This window comes from Numida meleagris, chromosome 17 (genome assembly GCF_002078875.1).
Source record: "Numida meleagris isolate 19003 breed g44 Domestic line chromosome 17, NumMel1.0, whole genome shotgun sequence".
In the NCBI taxonomy this organism is placed as follows: Eukaryota; Metazoa; Chordata; class Aves; order Galliformes; family Numididae; genus Numida; species Numida meleagris.
The window spans coordinates 7,931,427-7,950,566 of NC_034425.1; the positions used below are offsets into that span (position 1 = coordinate 7,931,427).

At 48.7% G+C, this 19,140-nt stretch overlaps 1 protein-coding gene across 8 annotated transcripts in view; it reads right to left on the reverse strand.

Moving 5' to 3' along the window:
* RHBDL3 (rhomboid like 3) overlaps nucleotides 1–15,900 on the reverse strand; it is a 48,736-nt gene extending 32,836 nt beyond the window's left edge. For 3 of the 8 annotated variants that reach the window (XR_002443838.1, XM_021414784.1, XM_021414793.1), the window contains exon 1: nucleotides 14,702–15,641. Coding sequence is in view for 7 of the 8 variants with exons in the window: in XM_021414784.1 (XP_021270459.1) it covers nucleotides 14,702–15,217 (516 nt within the window). In the remaining variant the exon portion in view is untranslated. Of the gene's footprint in view, nucleotides 1–11,040; nucleotides 11,065–14,472; nucleotides 14,646–14,701; nucleotides 15,642–15,673 lie in introns of those variants that run through there. The other 5 variants (XM_021414788.1, XM_021414786.1, XM_021414787.1 and 2 more) reach the window with 5 other exon arrangements.

Here is a 19,140-nt window from a genome sequence, read left to right on the forward strand (position 1 = left end):
CCTACATAGGTGAATGATCCTCTCCAGTGTCCAACCCAAGGCCAATTAGAGCTACAGCAAGAAGAAAGACTTCTATTTCAAGTCTGCTGAAATAAAAGTTAGCTGAAGGATGGATGTGGGATAAGCATCATGTAAAAACATTCTCCTTTTTCTTAACTGGGCACCATGCAGTTAGGCAGCACCTTGGGGAGTGAGGGTCAATCACAAATCCAAGGGTCTCCAGTCCCTTTTGAGGTCTATAGCAGCCTGTCCCCCACCACAACAGGATATGATCAGTAATCTCCTTATTCCCTACTCCAACTTGTGAAGCTAAATGAACTGACACTGGAGAACGAGTTTTGAAGTCCTTGAAGAAGGAGGCCCATTGCAGTGCTGAATAAGGACAATTCCCAACAGCCCACAGCCACTGCTATGATATAAGCAAAAAATCAGGCCCTGATAGGTAACTAAAATGTTCCGAGAAAAAAATGAAGAAAACTGAATATGGAAGGTTAATGCAGTTTCATCAGAAGTCTTTCCCAAAAGTGACAGAACTGCAGTTAGCAATGAGATGCTCTTCGGTCTGGCACCCAGGCTGCTGGGTGAGACCCACACCTCATTTACTCAGGCACATCTCACAGGTATCAACTAGAGAAAATTGCAGAAAGGAAGGGCAGAGTTTGGTGAGCAGTGGGGAGGAAGCAAACACCAGTCATTTATTCATAGGCCTTGCTACTGTAACTTGTTGCCTGCCTCAGATGTCACAGCAATAAGCACCTGTTTAAGAAAACAGCAAAAGAAAACCTGCACGTAATCCAATCAAGATACAAAATAAAGTCGTAGAGGTTAATGAGATCTGAGCCATTAGGTCTCTTTCTGTTACTTCTGAGTGACATATCTGGCATGCAACTCCACTGAGATGAAGATGAAGGTCAGGCAGAAACATCAGCTTGATCTAGTGAGCCCCAAAATTACAACTTTTTCCCTTCCTGTAGGAAGTTTTCTCCTTCCTTTAAAGGTATGAAGTTTTACAGCAATCAGCCATGAAGCCTGTCAGGAGAAAACTACATTTAATACTCTGGGTTTGAAACAGAACATTTCAGAGTAAAAATAGCTCCCTTTTTCACTGTCTGCCAGATCTGGGAGGGAGGTGAAAATCTACAGGGAGTTGATTTGATGTGTGAAAAAGCAGTATTCTATAGCAGCGAGTATGCACACACTTCTTTTAGGTCAAATAATAGCTCTGCAACAACACTCAGCTTGGAGGAGAAAACCAAAGCTTGGGATAGATGTATGTTATCTGGCACTGAGTGCCATGACAATTCAAGTGCATCCATCAGAAAAAGGGGGGAAAAACTTGTAAGTAATTTTTTTTTTTTAATTTCATAACCTCACAGTTTTTCTCTTCAAAATGGATTCTTTCAAATTCCAAGTATCTGCTCTGCTATTGGCAGTCATGAAAATTATCTTACCAAGATAAGAGAAAAAGATGCTCTGTCTGTATGAGGTCTAGACACAGAACTGGCCAGCACACAAACCCTGCCCCCAAGACAGGCAGATGCAGACAGACTCCCCCATTCCACAGCTGTGTAGTGGGGCAGCAGAGAGATGTGGCATGATATACAGCCTTCTTCCATTTCTTCTTCTCCAGGAGAAGAGCACAGGCCACTCTCTGCAGCTGTGTGTCACAAACATAGCAAACAACTGCACTGCTTACTTCAGAGCACCTTCTGTTTTGAAAAAGTGCCAGCCCTGGTCTTTGAGATGAAGAGATATTGATCAGCAGAGAATGGCAATGTTTCATGTCCTGGTGAACAAAGCTCTGCCACCAGCTAAACTGATAGATCCTGCAGAAGAGGAATCAGCATGCACAGCTTTGACTCAAGAAAGAAAGGCAGTTAAATATCTGGTAATACGGTTACTGAGTAACACAGGAGTGACAGGACAGGAGTAGGGTTACTTTAGCAATCTGATTACACGGGAAGAACAGTCAGCCATTCCCTTTTTTCCTTTGAATCAGGGCAGGACAAATGTTGCCATCACCCGTAGAATGTTGACAAATGTCTGTCAAGGAACAATGCCAGAGCATTCAAACATCCCTTCTGCTGACTGTCTCCCTGCTAACAAGAAAAAGAGCTAGGGAAAGAGCTCATTCAGCTACACCTCACATGGGAGAGTGAGCACAGAGGGACCTCCGAAAGCCTCCAGAACTCATGCTGCAGAATGATCCTTCTTGCATCCTTCCTTGCATGAACTGCTTTGGGTTGGGCTGGCTGCATGTAACTCAGGTTGCTTTAGACTACAAGAAACCATTTAATGTAACATTGTGTCAAATCTCCACCTATACATCAACTACATAATTAATCAGGATATAGAGAACATTATCCCAAGCTGGTGTTCAGATCCTCAGCAAGTGGTAGAGCCTGTCGTACGCTGTTTGGCCTTAGAAGTCAGCAGAAGGAACATACTTCACGCATCGTACTACATGCTTGGTCATTAAATACAGGTTTGTAAGCCTATAAAGCCACTGTTGCTTGCAAGTGCAGAGTAATTTTTTGCATGAACTAGCTTGTTTTGTGGTAGGCCCAAAATTTAATTAGTTTTCTCAGTTTTATTACTCCACATGGTCAAATAACAGCCTGGAGCTACCAGTCAGCTGGAACTGCATAAGGTCCAGAAAATTCTCACTGTACTTTTCAGAACTGTTTACTATAGCCATAAATCAGTAGCAAGCAAATGACTTTCTGCTGCAGCTCTTCTTGGCCACCAGCACCAGTCCTAAATGATCCCATAAATCAATGCAGCAAGGGCAACTCTCAGCTCTGGGGCCACTGAGGGAATAAGGTTGGAAGCTCTGTTTCAGACACACATGACAACCCTTTGAGAGATATTCCAGCTATCATCACTCTGGGAGAAGCCACCCTAGAACCTGTCCCACTGAAAAGGACTTTGCAGCATTTGCAGCCCTTCCAGATTCAGCTCTCACACGAAGCCTGGCTGCTACTGTCCCTGCCACAAAAGCTGTTTCCTATTTAGTCTGTCAGGTATATCAAGTGGCCACTGCACTCATTCATAAAAAGTTGTGGCCTTGGCCTCTCCCCGTGCTGTGGAAGACAGTTACAGCAGCAGAAGGTTCCAGTCAGGTGAAGAACACACAAACCAGCCAGCACAGTACAGCCTCTGGGATCCAGCGTGACTGAATAGCATTGCAATAGTCACCCTCAAGTGGGGATGCCCAACACTTCCTCCAGAGGCCTGGGGCACTTCTGACACTTGTTTTCAAGTGCTTTGCTAGACCAATTCAGAGCACATGGGATGAAGTTCTCCAGTAGTTTTTGTGAAACTTCCCATTTTCCGTCTTAGAGAACATTGATCCTTTCTCTGTCAAGCAGTAAGCAAAGGGAATATGGCTCCCTGGCTGTAGGCTGCCATCAACAAGCAGGTGCACCACAATTATACATCACAAACAAGCATGCTACACAAAGCAAGGCCTTCACCATCACTGGTACCTAACCGTGAAGGATCACAGAAGCAGAAGGTATTTCCTTGGGGAACAGCTCCCTGAAGAAATGCATGAGACCAGAGGTGTGATGGCAGTCACAAACAGCTTTGCCTCCAGACACCTCGCTTATTTTTTCCTCATGCAACTCAGGAAACTCCAGAGCATGCACTGCTTACAGAGTATGTCAAGTATCAAAGAACATGAAGAACAGTTCCTAGGGGGAAGATTGATCTTGCTTGTTTAACATCGGTTTCATACATCATTACTCTTCTCACCAGCAACACGGGGTCACTGCAGACAGCTGTTCCTAAGCAACAGGAACCTATACTAAGAATACATACATTCTCTGCATCTTGCTGGTGCTGGGAATTTCATGTTTATAGTTGAAGGAATTCAAGGTCCGTGTGAGATTTCTGTGCATTCTATTCATAATTCCCTGGTACAGAGAACAACCTACTGGCTCTGTTAATTAGTACCTGCTAAATGAGGTCACTTCCAGAGATCTACAACTCCTCACTGGTTTGTGCTTTTCAAACAAGGAAGAGAAGTTGCTATCGGGAAGCTGTGGGTTGGCCCCAGAGCAGCTGATGAGACAGCAGCAGCAGCAGCCCTTGCACAAGACAGCCCAAAGCAACAAGTCAGCCTCAAGGCAGCTCTTCTCCAACAGAACACCCCGTAAGTAAATAAATATATAAAATAAAACTCACTAAAACACACACACACACACACAAAAAAAAACAAAACACTTTACAGACTTAGAATTACCAGGCAGCTGCCAGAAGGATGTGATGTGCAGGGCACATGGTGCAGGAGACAAGGCTATTCAAAGGAGCTTCAGGGAGCTCGATAGCCACACGTCAGGGAGTGCTTTGGAAGAGCTCAGCCCATCATCTGCACTTCAGCTACTTCGTTTCAAGGTGCGCTGGCACCGAGCTGATTTCAGACCAAGGCATTGCAGGATATCTAGAGAGGTGGAAGAGAGAGTTCGCAGCTTCCTTGGCCACTGCCGAACTCAAACATGCCCAGTGCTGCATTTAATCTGCAAACGTGCCCAGGTACATTTGTGTTCACTGCAAATAAAGGAAGGCAACAAGAACATCATAATTCCCTCCACAGAGAGCAAACACTTTATTTCCAGGTCTGGTAGAGAGTAAGTTTAAAAGGCCTGTAAATGCCAAGGCATAAATGCTGATGGTTTGGAAAAGCACCTCCAAACTGTTTCAACTTGCTAGGCAGCTGGGTTGTTCCTCAGGAGACAGGATGATCTCTTCCCCCTCCTTCCCTCCCTTCCATCATAACAGAGCACATAGCTGGAGCACAATGCACCAGCTGATTTGCAGAATGGCATCAATCCAGTCTGTGTTTACAGCTTTTTTTCCCTCCTTTCTTTTTAAACACGAAGGCTTAAATGTTCTATTTGCTTCAGTGATTTTCTGTGTGCAAGACAGGATTTGAGAACAATGCATTAGCAAAGATCTATGTGCCTAAAACCCACCCAGCACATTCAGCTGGAATGGCAGAGTGCACGCTACCAAAGCCTCTCACTGCAGCTGGGATCAGGAGGCAGCATGGACACAGTGGTGTGAACGCAGCTTGCTGTCCCCCTCAGATGCTGCTCTCTAATGCACAGGTTTTCAGGAAGCTCAGACAGCAAAGGTACACAAATGTGTAATGAGTAGGAAGCCTCCTGAGGCTTTTACAAATCTAGAGACATCAAGCTGCCAGTAACTCACGAGCTGCGTAAGACTGACTCAGCCTCCATGTGCTTTTCAGTGTGTCTCTTAAGATTCCTTAAAACACTTCAGGAGATGCCTAGTTCTACCAGCACAAGCTTCACTGTGCAGCATTTCTTACACTGCTGATGTCTGGTTCATGCTGGTGGCTTTCACTCCCAACTTCATGCTCAAGGCTATCGAGCAAAGCCAACTGTCTGCATGCAGGTTGGTGGGGACTGCAGAGAGGAGTATCCCAATAGCCAGGGAAAGGGGACATGGTGTGGCTGATCACAAACCATTCATGCTGCAGGGACTCATATCAAGTTCAGGGGGTGGCTGGTGTTCGGTGTGCAATGGTATTGGAATATTAAGCAGGAACTTGGGGAATTTTTGCTGCTCACCCTGCAAGAAGTGGGAAGATTAATGATCTCCAGGTAGCTTTCTCATGCTGAGCAATCACTCCAGGCTATCGTGGCTAAAAGCCAACTCTTGGCATAAGCCTTGAAGTGTTGGGAGACTGCCATCCACTGTAACAACACCGGGGACGGAAACAGGCTAATCCAGACAGGGTAAAAGACAAGACATTACCCAGCAGAAGTATTCGCTGCTCGGTGCCTCAGTTTCACTCCTTGACTGAAGGAAAGATAAATTCCCATCTCCCCTTTCCCGGGGACTGCTGCATTCAAAAGAGCTTCTGGCAGAAGGCAGCAAGGGGCTGTTAATCCAGACAGCATCAGCAAACCAATCTCCTTCAGCAAAACCTGATCCTCTATTACCAGCCCGTTCTTGCCTTCAAGTCTGTCTACAGAGCAATGAATTTGAAGGGAATCTTTTTTTTCCTAACCCCATAACCCAAAGTGAAGGAGTCAAAGGGTTAATGCTGCATGACAAAGGTCAGCGCAGTTTGGGGAGGGAGGAGAAAGGCAAGCATTGTGGTCACAGACAGCAGCTCCCTGTGCCCAAAACGCCACTTGAGAAATGTAAAGTGATGGCGTTGCTCAGAAAAAAGAGGTCTGAGAGCCCTGCCTAAATCCCAGGGCTTTATCATTCATAAAAGCCCAGCCCCTGGAGTCATTAATCGTGTGCTCCATGGCTAGGCGCCTCAAAGAGCAGCAGATGACACATGCCCAGCTGCCATTGCCGCCTCTCCTCAAGGTAGCGGGGCAGAGGCAGGTGCTCTCCCAGTGCCCCCTGCTCGAGACTAATCTATTCTCCCTCCTTGTCCTTTGCCTTTCATCTCTTCCAGCAGCCCACGCTGACAACTGTAAATGAGATTAGACTTCAAGGCGTGGGGCAGATGCAGAACCCCCTCTGTGCATTGCCAAGAGACCCTTGTAGCTTTTAAAGCGTCTTTCCCCCTCACAACGCGCAGCTTGGTGGAGGGGGGAAAAGGGAAAAGTTTCTTGTCACATTCATAGAAGTGTCCAATAAGCAGACAAGGCAGATCCCGGTTCCAGGGCCTGGGTGCTAATCTGTTATCATTCTGGACAGTCTTTCCACCAGCACCTCTGATTCTCCCATCCATATTAGGAGACAAAGTAATGAACTTTGACTATTTCCTATTTCTAGTTCCTGTAACCTCCTCTTTGCAGCACCGCTCTGCTCAAATGTGGACATAACGCTCTGATGAGCCCTAATCTAAAGAAAGCAGTAGTCCAAAATCCAGGTACAACTTGAAGGTAGCAAATGACTCCTGCCCATGCTGCTGCTCACACAGACATCGTTTCCCACTCCCCATCTTGCAGTTTCTCCTCTGCCTGCTCCCAGTGGCCCACACGGACCAGCAAGGCAACACAAGTTGTCAGAAGTGGTAAAATCACCAGGCACAAACCAGTGCCTAGAAAAAGGAGACCTGCCTGGAGAGGGCTTCCAGCTTCAGCCAGGGAAACTTTTCAAAGGGAAGCATGATGTTTAGCTCAACAACGCCCTGGTAAACAAACTGGAATTTCTTTTATAGCATGGGCATAGCTCAGCCTGTGTTTAAGGCTATCCTGAGAAAAGGGGCATGGTTAAAATAAAAGATCATCAAGTTCAGAATAATTCCCTTTCTTAGTTACCACCAACCATGATCGCAGCTGGCCTGATTTTATGGATTGCTTTTTGCAGTTTCAGTCATGCAGGAACCAGCCCTGGATTTCAGGCGGCTGCAAAGGCGGCATGTTTTCAAGAACATTTTAATGCTTTAGAGGCTGTGACAGAGCAGGTTCAGCTGCACCCACTGCTGGTAGTGTCAGCAACTGAACTCTTCCTGACAAGCACACGCCTGGTCCAGAATCATGCAGTCTCATTTCTGAGCTCAACTTTTCCATTAGCTGCCCACACAGACTGGGTAACTTGGCATCTCTCTGCATTCCCCATAAACTCTGTTCATCTGTTGCCATCACACCCACGTACAAGTCTCAGGAAATAATCCAGGATTCCTAAAGCAGCTGCAACAAAAACACAGCCTGGATTGACAAGCAATAGAATCAAGGTGCTGCGCCAGAGAGGAGGGTCTTTTGGGAGAGATGTGTGCGGGGCTATTTAAAACAAGTTTGTTGTCATGACTACACACTAAGGTATGGGTGAGAAGAAGTGAGAACTCCAAGATGAGGGCTGATAATATGAATTCACCCTTGAAATCACAGCAGCCATGGGGATGGGCCAGAGATGACATGAGCTCTTGGCATCTGACACAGCTTAAAGCCACCTTTGGAAGGCAGGTTGGTCTTAATAAGGAACACCATCCTCTTAGATAGTTCCTCTAGCCCAGTATGGCCGAGGGCTGCATAATACTGATTAGTTACAGTCATCTCTAAAGCAGGGACACTGGGGTCGTAGAGGCAAAGAAGGGCACCTGAGGCCTTAGAAAGGACAGAGCAAAGCAGGAACAATTATCCAGCTTGGATTCAAATAGGACATAAATGCAAGGGAATTAATGAGGGATCTTAGTAGCACACGGAAGTGTGAAACTGCCAGGACCAGCTACTGGGATTGTCTCACTTTTAAGAATATCTGAAGATAAGCAAAATAGAACATTTTTGGCCGCTGAAGAATAAGCAAATACAACCCCAAGTGACTGTGGAGAATGGAGAGAGGCAACGCCTTGCTCTGCTCAGAGCCTGGATTCTGCACAGACTGTGGCATGCTCAGTGACAGTGCAGGCTCTGTAGAAGGCAGCAGATGCAGAGTTAATGCGTGTGTGGGGGTGGAGGGTGTTTATGAGCACAGTAAATAAATGTATGAAACCCTATAAAAGTTCCCATATAGAAATGAGTTAGAGCTGCCCGAGGGCCATGGCCTCATAATAAAAAATGCATCTCTTCAGCATGGCATGAAGCAGCAGCTGTACTGTAACTTTCTGGCTGCAGCACTGGAAAGCTGTCTGTCTGCCAGCTCCCAAACTCCTGGGTGAAGTCTTGACCCCCCTAAATGCAGGAAGGGTTTTGGTGCTGAGGATTTTGTTCTGGGGAGGGCTTCTTTGAACATCAAAGCCTAGGAAGCAGAGCTGGACTTGCCGTTTTGCTAAATTTTAGTTTTTACTTCTTAAAAGAAGCAGTCTGGCAGGAGACTGTGGCTTCAGCCACTGACAGCTCCCAGTGTGACAGAACAGAGCTGGATCAATACAAATAGAAAAATTCTTCCAGAAATCACATCTCCTCCAAAATAAATAAGAAAAAGCACCGCTTTAAGGTCGAGCAGCAATATTCACAAGAAGTTCTGATTTTTTAATTTAAGATGTTGAGGGGGGAGGGTCAAAACCACCACCACCAAAATCCTTTAAATTTTATACGTCTAAACAGAAAGCTACTTTTTTTGTCAGTAAGTCTGACAAAAAGGAAGTTTTGCAAACTTCCCTCCCCCATACCCCGAAAAAAGTAACAAGCATTAATAGTAATTTCATTCTCACCACTGCCAAGGGCAAGGACAGGGGACTGCTGAACCCTCCCTTGCACCATGTACCATCGTACTAAATCAGCCTGGAAATAAGAGACTTGCAGACTCCCAGCCTGTGGATTCCCAACCGCTCTAACACTTTCCCCAGGGTCCTCTCCTGTTCTGCTGCTCTTCTGAGAGATGCTGAACACAGAAGCCCACCTGCCACAGCTGAACTTTGGCCACTTGTTTCCACTCTACACACACATAAGGCCAGGCCGTATCTCCCAGCAGAGCTGCAACAAGACTGTCCTCATGTTTCACACAGATGCCAGTTAGAGCTGAACAAAACATTCTCCTCTGCTACCAGCACAGAGCTGCTGGGGATAGCAACCTCGTTCCACGACAAACAGCATCTTGCAATTCACTGCAGGGCTAATTGCATGGCAGAGCTGATATTGTGCTCCAGGAAGACGTCAGCTCCTCGGCTCTGCCCACAGGCAACAAGGACCTTATTGATGTATTCAGGACTCACAACCAGTAGTCACAGGTTGCATTCTCTTTGATAACAAAGCCTTACAGACAAGGCTTAGATTCCCACTGCAGTCCTAATTGAAACATAGCTAATTATCAGAGTCCCGTCTTCGCAGCCCAAAAAAAAGACATCTACTATTCAGACAAGTCCAGCGGGAAATTACCCATTCCTTTCTTTGAGCCTGAGGTAGCTACCAGCCAAGATCCCCATCCCACAAGGACTCAATGACTTCAAAGGATCCTTGTAGAATCAGACTCCAAATTAGGTCCAACTCTAGAGACGGGAGAGAATTCCAAGTGGCTGAAACAAACAGTCAGCTCAGATCACAAACATCTTGTCTTGAACCCATGTTTGGAGTAGCAGCACTTCCTACGAGCCCCAGCAAATTCAAATACACGACACAACTTAGGTGTGATCAACAATTATAGTAACCTAGTTCCTCACTGCTGGTTGCTTGACTGAGCAACATCAAATGTACTGCAGTCCAGGCGCGTGGATTAGCAACTGGTCACGACCAAGCAGCTATAAACAAGCATTCACCAGAACCGCAGCCTAGTTTGTAGCTGAATGATAACAAGACCCCCAAGGAACCAAGAACATTCTTTTGCAGAGACTGCACCACAGCCTTCAGCTTTGTAGTTCAGCTGTACAGAAGCAAGATTGCTGCCCCACAAAGCGGGGATGAAAAATCCATCAGAACTTTAGTAATGCCAGGACAATGCCAGCATCAGAGTAAGTTCACTTACATTTACGTGGTCATGCAAGAGCACGGAAGTTTATGACATCCAGAGTGTGGTGCAGTTTAGAAGCAAGTCAACCCTAGAAAAATCCTCCAGTTTATAGCTGCTTCACATTTCAGCCTGGCAGATGGAAGGAACACCACAAAGCAAACATGTCAGTTAAAGCAGCTAAAAGCATAATTTACAAAGTAGAATCTGCAGCCCAAATTCTCAGCAGCTATAACTCAGAGCTCTACAGAGCTGGGTGCATTTTACCTGGCTACAGATCAGCCCAACAGTACTTATCTGACAGGAGCACAGCCTTTGGTAGAGAGCAGATACTTTGCTTATTCTGCAGAAGTTCAAAGCAGCAGGTCCTCCACTGGAACAAATAGATGTAATCCTGCACAAGTTGATTTAGAAACTGGGGAACCATTTTAAAGAACAGAGCACTGTTTTTACAGCACTGGTCCCTGTTTGCCACCAGCAGCACCTTCCCTCACACCTGTGCTGAGGGGTGGTCAGGCTGGGCCTGCTTCCCCTGGCAGCTCTCATGAGGAATAGAGAGGAAGGCCCAAAACGGTAATGATGATAATGACTTGCATGCTGGGAACTGGGAACACAGAGCTCCTAGATGGTGTGTTAAAAGCACACAAAATCTAGTACAGAGGAAATTAAGTGGGGGTTACACTCTTTGCTCACAAGACAGAGACAATACATCAGTTGTTCACATACCTGATCAAATAGAGCTTTCCAGTGCTGAGAGGCAAAGCATAAAGGGAGGAAAAAGAAGAAAAAGAAGGTATAAGAGCAACGACATTAATATGCAGTAAGCTGTAGAAGTATATTCTAACAGAGAAATAACCAAATGATTTAGTGCCATTTCCAATATCCTTCTTCATCCCAGAACCACCTACCCTTCTGGGGGGGAGGAGGCAGGGGGAATCTACCAACCACAGGGAGTAGAGTTTTCATTTACAAATCCAAATTAAGAGGAACTCAGAACATTCATGTGTTAATTCTGTTTTCTTCTGCTTTGTCTACTTGCAAGCAAGTAAGGAATAAAAGGCTTTTTATCCACGAGGATCAAGACGGCTTGGTGTATGTTGAGGGGAGGGAGGAGTCAGCAATGCTTTTACAGATCACTGTGGCCCAGCACCGACCCACAGACTGCCCCATCTAGTTCTCAGGGCCTTGCCCTCTGCCTGCCCCTAACTCTGGCAAGGATTTGCTGCAAGGCCTTTGATAACCCATCAGATCTCTGAACCTCATGTGTCCACATCTTAAAAAATGGATAATTCTTCTAGCACAAGGTGGAAGGGGAGAAGGCTGGAGAGTACCTATTAAATGGATTTACCCCCATAACTTTTGTTCCAGATCTATCTTAAAAGCTGTGCATAGAAAGAAGCTCCATTTCAACACAGACTATCATGTGAACACTCCACAAGTTCTTCACGCTTAGGAACCTAAAGAACAAGCTGATGACTGGCTCCAGTTTATGCACTGCACAAAGACCAATGCCACCCCACCTCCTACCCCATCGTGGCTGCCTCACAGCCCCAGGGAATATAGGAAATTCCCAATGAAGTGCTAAGTCTCTCTTATCTCCTGGATTTGGGGTCAGATGAGAAGAGAAAACATTCCATGGGGCAAGTGACCTGGGTTACTACTGGTTTGCATTCCCCATAAACCTGCATGTTCCCAGCTCTCCTTGCCTGAAGTGCTGTTCATCACAACACTTTGTTTCTGCCCCACTCAACTTCCCAGAAGACCAAAATGAGAAAATTAACAAACATGAGACTCACACAAGCAAATCTCCTCCCTATGATATACGCAAAGCAAAGCTCTGGTGAGAGTCATATCCAGTCCTCTTAAGAATATTTTCCTTCCCATGGTAGGCTGATCTAAAGCAGAATTGACTGGAGAGTGGGGTAGAAGGCCACTGAATTCCATTTAATCAGTTCAGCTGTTGGCTCCCACCTTCCCCATACCCCCATCCATTTATAAACTCCCATTCATCATCATAAATCAGCCCAGCACTTTAAAGAGAACATTCTGGGACTGCCTGAATCCTGGCCTTGTGCAACGCTGCTCCCAGAGCTATAATGACATCACAGCTGAGCTGCCACACGTTGCCAAGGCTGTAACAGTGTAATCCACTGTGTAATATTTTTGTGGTTAACAACATGCAAAGAGCTAACCTTGTGTCAGCTCTCGCTGGCCAAGCAGAAGAGCTCCCGTCAAACTCTCAAATGTAATAACAGAAAATCAGCCCTCAGTTTGGCCTCGGGGGAGCACACTCCCAGCACAGAGCAGTCTGAATTTTCAGGGATGATGCTCTGCAGCCTGCTTGTTTCAGCAGGAAATCCTTGGCTGTGGAGAAGGAGGGCATTTACACCGCTTCCTGCTCTTCTGACTTGCAGATGATACATGATACCCCAAGCTTCTGCCATATCATTCTGCCAGGTCTCAGCAACTTCCCATAAGCAATGCAGCTGTGGGCTCTAGCTATGTTTCCTGCAGTTGACAAAATAAGGTACAAGAGTCAAATAACAATGCAGATCCCAACGTAAGTAACACTGCGAACTGGATCAGACCCAAGCTGTCCTACCTCAAGGTCAAGCAGCATGTCAGTAGCAGAACTAGGATGATAATCTAGATTTCACTGAGGAAAGCTCACAGTCTGCCTACTGAGTCAGGAGCCCAATCCTGCTGGGCAATCAGCGCTTCAGTTCTCCTGGGCACAAAAGCCCATGACAATTGTCACAGAATAAAAGGTCACAGTCTGAGGCAAGCATGCACTAGGATTTGGAAACATGTTTGTTGAAAGTTCCTTGAATGCCATCCTTTCCTATGCAAACCACATATACCCTTGATCGGGCATGCTCCAGTGCCAACTGTCCGGCAGTTTTGTAGCAGAGGACAAACTGCAGAACGCGTTTCCTTCTGAGCATACAGCACTAAGGAATTCAGCCTGGGGAAAGCAGCTCTAGCAGGCAAGTGCACTTCCTCTGCTGCCCTCTGGGAGGAAAATTCAGCAACCAAATTCTAGGGGACTCGGAAGGCACTGGGGGATCAGGAGTCAGCACTGCCCCTAAGCAGCCCTATGCAGGTTCCAGTAGCGACATTATAAAAGTAGAGGGAAAAGGAGATGTGCCATTGCTGCATGCTTAGATTGCAAGCGTCGCTTTCACCCAGTGCAAGGTCCTAGAGACAGCCCACTTCAGAAAGACATTCATTATCACTTCACCCTTCCCTAGGCAGGCACCGAGCCTGAGCTTATCTCTGCAGGCTGCGCAGACACTTCCCAGAGTTTGCTGAGAAGGAGAGCTGCAAGCAGTCCTAGGATGCACCAGGAATGCAGGATCTGTTCATGTTCACTCCCTCCCAGACAGGTGCAGGGCGAGCTCCTGCCTCTGGCAGACGCAGAACGACCAGCTCAGCTCTGCAGGCTTTGCTGCTCAGCCCGGCAGGAGCTGATTCAAAGCACGCAGGACCACTTGGTGTCCTTCTAGGCTGGGTGAGCAGAGACAGAGTGGTACTAAATTAACCCATCCTCAGGTGCAATCGGAGCCCTGAGAGTGGAGGGACGCTGCCGAATTGGGGGGAAAAACTTCTGTCTCTGTTACTCGGGGGCTGGAAGAGAAAACGGGGAGTGCTCACATCGGTCACCTCCGAGAGGCTGGGACTCTGGAAAAGCCCTCTGTCCCCAGGAAGCCCCTCAAGCCACGGCAGCAGTCCCCTTCCTGCCTCTAGAGACGCCTCTGCGCGCAGCCCCGCTCCCCATGCCCGCAGCCCGGCCAGACGCATTTCGCTCAGGGCTGCATCCACCACCGGCGCGGCTCCGGCTCCGGGCGCAGGCACCGGGCGGGCAGGGAGCCCGGCCAGGACACCGCAGCAGGGGCTTTCCGGGCTGGACGGGGGGGGAGGAGGGACGGCTTTCCAGGACGGGGACGACTGCCGGAGCCCGCATTCGCCCGGCGGCGAGGGGAGAGCGGGGCGGGGAGCGGCGGGAGGACGGCAGGGATGGAGCCGGCGTCTTTACCTCGTCCTAGAGGGTCACCGGCCCTATTCCTCCCCCCGGCCCGGACTTCATTTATAAATAGCTTGAGCCGATTAGCCAGGCCCGGAGGAAAGGGGTGAAGACATTGAGCAAAGGAAACTTACATCCTCTGCGGCCATAGGTAGGACATCCTCGGAGTCGAGCACCTCGATTTCTTCCGCTTCTGAGCTGGCAGCCACAGCAGGGGAAGAGCTGGCGTGAGGCTCCGGCAGCCTGTCTCCCATGCTTGGAAACGGTCCCCCTCCAGCCCCCGCCTCCCCCCTTCTCCCCAGATCCTTAAAGAAATTAAACCTAGCTGCCGCTTGGCAAACTTTCAAGCGCAGCCGAGCTTGCCTTCATGACTCCCGCAGCCGGGAGGGGAGGAAATCCTCCATCCAGGGAACATCCAATTAGCGCGGGCAGGCGGCATCCCGGCGGCCGGCTCCAGACGGGGCAGGTGACCCCTCCCCGCGCCGACTTGACCGGCTCGCCTCCTCCCGCCCCCGCGGTCGGGCGCTGTCCCCAGCCCCGGGCAAGGCCCCCGCGGAGGGACCGGGGGGAGCTAAGCGGCCCCGGGGGCTTTCGGAGGCAGAGCCCAGGAGCGCAGAGCGCGGCGGAGGACGCGTGCAGGGCGGCGGCGAGGAGAGGTAGGGGGAGCCCCGCGCCCGGCCCCGGTCGGCCCCTGCGGACGAGAGGAGCGCGGAGGTCGCAGCCCCTGCCCGGGCCCCTTGCCCCCTCCCCCCCCCACCCCGGTCCCGTTTCCAGGTGCCGGCCAGCTGGTTCCGCGCGCCCTTGGTCGTGCTGAGCAAGTGCGGGCAGGCGGCAAAGACGGGCGGGGTTACCGGGGCTTTTGAAACCTAACTTCTGCATCCCGGGGAGGCTCACGATTCGGGCTTGGTGCGGCTTTTTTAATCCTTCACCATAATTATTTGTCCCTATACGTTAAGATGAGTGCCTTAATCATCTGGAGCCTGGATTAGGAACTTGAGGAATGCCCTGACGGAAGGCAGAAATACAGCGGTTTTAGCTTCTTCCAATCGAGTACGGGAATAGCAGGTTGGCGGGGGCAGGGCAGCGGGGCCGGGCTGATGCTGCCGCTGCTTTCCGCTGCGCTGGCAGGCACAGGAGCTCGGGGCCGGGGGGAGACGGTCCAGCGCCTCAGGCCGAGACTGTGTGGTACAGGAGCTCTAATGCCAGGTCTCACAGACCTCAACCACAAGGACAGAACCAAGCGAGAATTCCCTCTTTTCCCTACGGATTTGTTTAAAAGACAACCAGCAACAAGAAAAGCTAAATGGTAATAAGAAACGAACTCAGATAGAATACCTCTGGAACTGCAATAGGATCTTCCATCCAGCAGTAGCAGAGCACACAGCAAAGATTCCATCTTCCATCCACAGCTGCCAAGAACTCCATGCTGTGTATCGCTTTTGATCTAGGTCGAATTAGTCCCACACAGTGACGGGAAACCCAGCAGGGTGTGAGCCACAGCACCCACACCACGCAGCGGGGAAGAGCACGGCCCTGCTCCAGGCAGAGGCCCTGGGCAGGCTGCTGCTGCTGCTGCTGGGCAGAGGTCCACAGCCCCTCCAGCCTGAGCTTCCAAAATGAAAGGGCAGGCCAGCAAATCCAGCACTTCTGAGAAGCGCTAGCCACTTGACTCATAAAACACCATCCCTGCCAAAGTATTCCAGGCCATGAATGGCTATTATAAATGCAATCTCTTTTTGATTAAAAACCTAAACCTCATCAAAACTTCAAAACAGATGGACGGGGAAAAGAAAATACTATGCCAGCAGAAAGGAAGAGCTATCATTTAAAGATGTCTTTGGGGAGGAAGGAGGAGAGCTTTAGAAGAAAAGAGAATAAATGGGATGTATTTCAGGGGTAACAGGTTCCACACAGCTGGGGACTGCTATGCCAAGAGCTCTGTATTCCAGGAGCTAGCAGGAAAATGCTAACCATGAGGTCTAACATAAATGCAGTAAACAGCTAGGAGAGCTGCAAAAACCTTACCTTAAAACCAAATCCCCATTAAACTGGGAAGCTGCTTCAAAATTATAAGTTCATTTTTCTTCTCTAAGGAATGTTTCCACTACTGGCAATGAAGGCTTTGGGTTGTTGGTTGTTTTTTTTTTTTTTTTTTTTTTTCCCCAGGGAAATATCTCTGCACATTGCACATATGAGCTAGTGCTGCGCTATAATTGTCTCAGAAAGGAAATTAACAGTATTCTAATGAGGAGTTTTGTTACAGACAAATGATCGTCTTCCAAGTCTGTGAGAGCCTCTTAATTTAGACTGTCATCTCTCCCCCCTGCACACCCTGGTGATTTTACCTTGGAAAACAGTGATTGCTAGAGACACTAGGGAGCCGTGGGCCACCACAGAGCAGATGCAAACAACACAGAAGGGTTACGGAAGGAACTTAGGGAGATGAAGCTGGAGATAATAAACCCCAGTACATTTTCACATTCAGTTACGTAGGCAATCCTCGATATGCCTAATACTGCAAACAAAATGTAGATACAGGTCCTTCCTGCATGGGAAGTGGCACAAAAGGTCAACTAATGAATATGCAATTTGAAAACCCTCAAAGGGCCCAGCCAACATCTGTTAGCCAAGCCTCCTGGAACAAATCAAAACAGTTGGTTCATGGGTCCTTTTTCCACCCAAAGAAGCCCCAAAGGGCTTTTACAAAACTACACAGCCCTCACAGTTGAAACCCAATGGAGAAATCTATGCAGCTCAATGACTGCAGTGGAGCTCAGACAGAGACCTAAACCTGGAAGGCTACTCCTGAAGGAAAATGCACTGCACTCTATCAAGGAGTTACCACATATAAAGTTACAACTGGATCAAGCTGGTCAGGTTAACCCCTTCAGACTCATGAAAGATCTTTAAGGACCCCAGGCTGTATGAGCCAATGGTTGCTGTGCCTAAAAGGTAACAGGGACAAAGGGTTCTTTGAGTAAAGGCAATATAAGCCTCACGTTTTAGGATTAATGTGAATCAGGCTGTGTGACCTGCCTTGTAGCATCTCCCTTGTTCATGAACGCTTTCCCTCTAGAAGAGAACAGTGAGCAAAAACGAGATCCAGTCTCTTCTGTCAGGTCAGCCCCAATGTTTATGATGTCTTTGCACCTTTTCAACTGTTACCCAATGGGATCAGAACACATACAGGTGGGTTCACTCCAAATTAAATTAATTGTTTGAAATGAGACCAATTAGTAACTCAGGGTTAATTTTCAACGTAAAATCAAGACATGCTTACAATTAATCCAGAACTGGCAGGCTTTCAGGCCAGAGGTCAAAGCTGAGGGGTGAAGGATGTGTCTCCAAGGATGATTAATCAAGATCTTTGTTCTCCCAGTGACTCTGCACCAAGGCCAGGCCATTCACGTATCGGATCAAACAGGAAGCGGAGGTGGAGTTTGTTTTGGGGAAAAAAAATAAATTAAAAAATGTTAGAAAATGGTGTCAGGATGAGAGGAAAGAAAACTGATAAGGAAAAAAACACTGTTAAGAGAGTGTGAGTGAAAAGAGGAGTGAATGGGCTGCTGCTCTTCCTCCCTACCAACCAGCACTCAGCAGCAGCAGTTACACTTTTAAGACTTTCTTCTTTATGTACTCAGTGAGTGGAACACTTTCCTCTCACATCAGTGACTATGAGTATAATTCTCAAGGGACGCAGGAGGTCTTGGCAAGCGAACATCGTAATTCTTAACTAGGTGGCACAATTACACAGCTTTCCAGAGAGAACGTGAGGCACTGAGTGTCTGCCACAGCAGCACAGACCTCGCGAACTTCGGGAAATGGCTGCAAGAGGAGGCGTGAGGGGAATTCACTGCTGTGAGCAGAAATGTATCAGCGTTACCGGGACACACCAGAGGCTCCAGGATCTGAACATACAATTGTCCAGGAGCGGAGGGTACATTGTACACGATGCACAGTACGCACGCGCTGGGTGGCACAGAAGGTGTCAGTGAGCCAGGACGCAGCCGGTGTGCGCTGCCTCTCCCCGTGCAGCTCACAACGTCCTGAGATCCTCACGAGGTTCTCCAGCCCTGACCGAAGGATTTAGCGGCCACGGTTCACCTCCCAGCCTTGCAATAGCATGTCCTTGCCGCTCTGCTCTCTGGCTGTTGCCAGCAGAGCACGCCTAGGAAGGCACAAAGGGCACGCACAGGGCTGGGTCTGGCCCCTGTTCTCCTGCACGCAGCTCAGAATGTTCCTGAAGCTCTGCTAGGAGCCGGCAGGGTCCTCTGCGTTGCCTGCATTTTCCTAATGACTCAGGAGCGCATCTGAGCAGGGCCGAGCCTTAGCTCTGAGCCGTTAGCTGCAGCGGCTGCGCGCACCAAAGCTCGGGGATTCACTTAAAAATCACGGGATTCTTTAAATTACCTCAGGATAGCGCGTTAAAGACACGTGTCTGAGCTTCAGCTCTCAGACTGTGAGCCTCCTTCTTGCAAGACGAACGCTGGATTTCGGGAATCACAGCATGAGGTAAAACAGCCGCAGACGGAGGGCTACGTACGCGCCCACGCCGCCGCTGTGGCACAAACCGCCTCAGCGCTGCCCTGAGGCCGCGTCTTTTCCTCAGGGGCAGCCGAGCGTTCCCGCCGCCAGCCGCAGCGCGCCCCTCCCGCTGCGATCCGAGGCTCGCGCAGCCGACGGAGCCCAGCGCGGGACGCGGGCCCACGACGCCCCCTGGCGGCCACGGTGCAGCGCTGCCGCAGCTCCGGCCAAACGCAGCGCAAGATTTTAGGCGCGTCACAGGACAGAGGGGGGGAAAA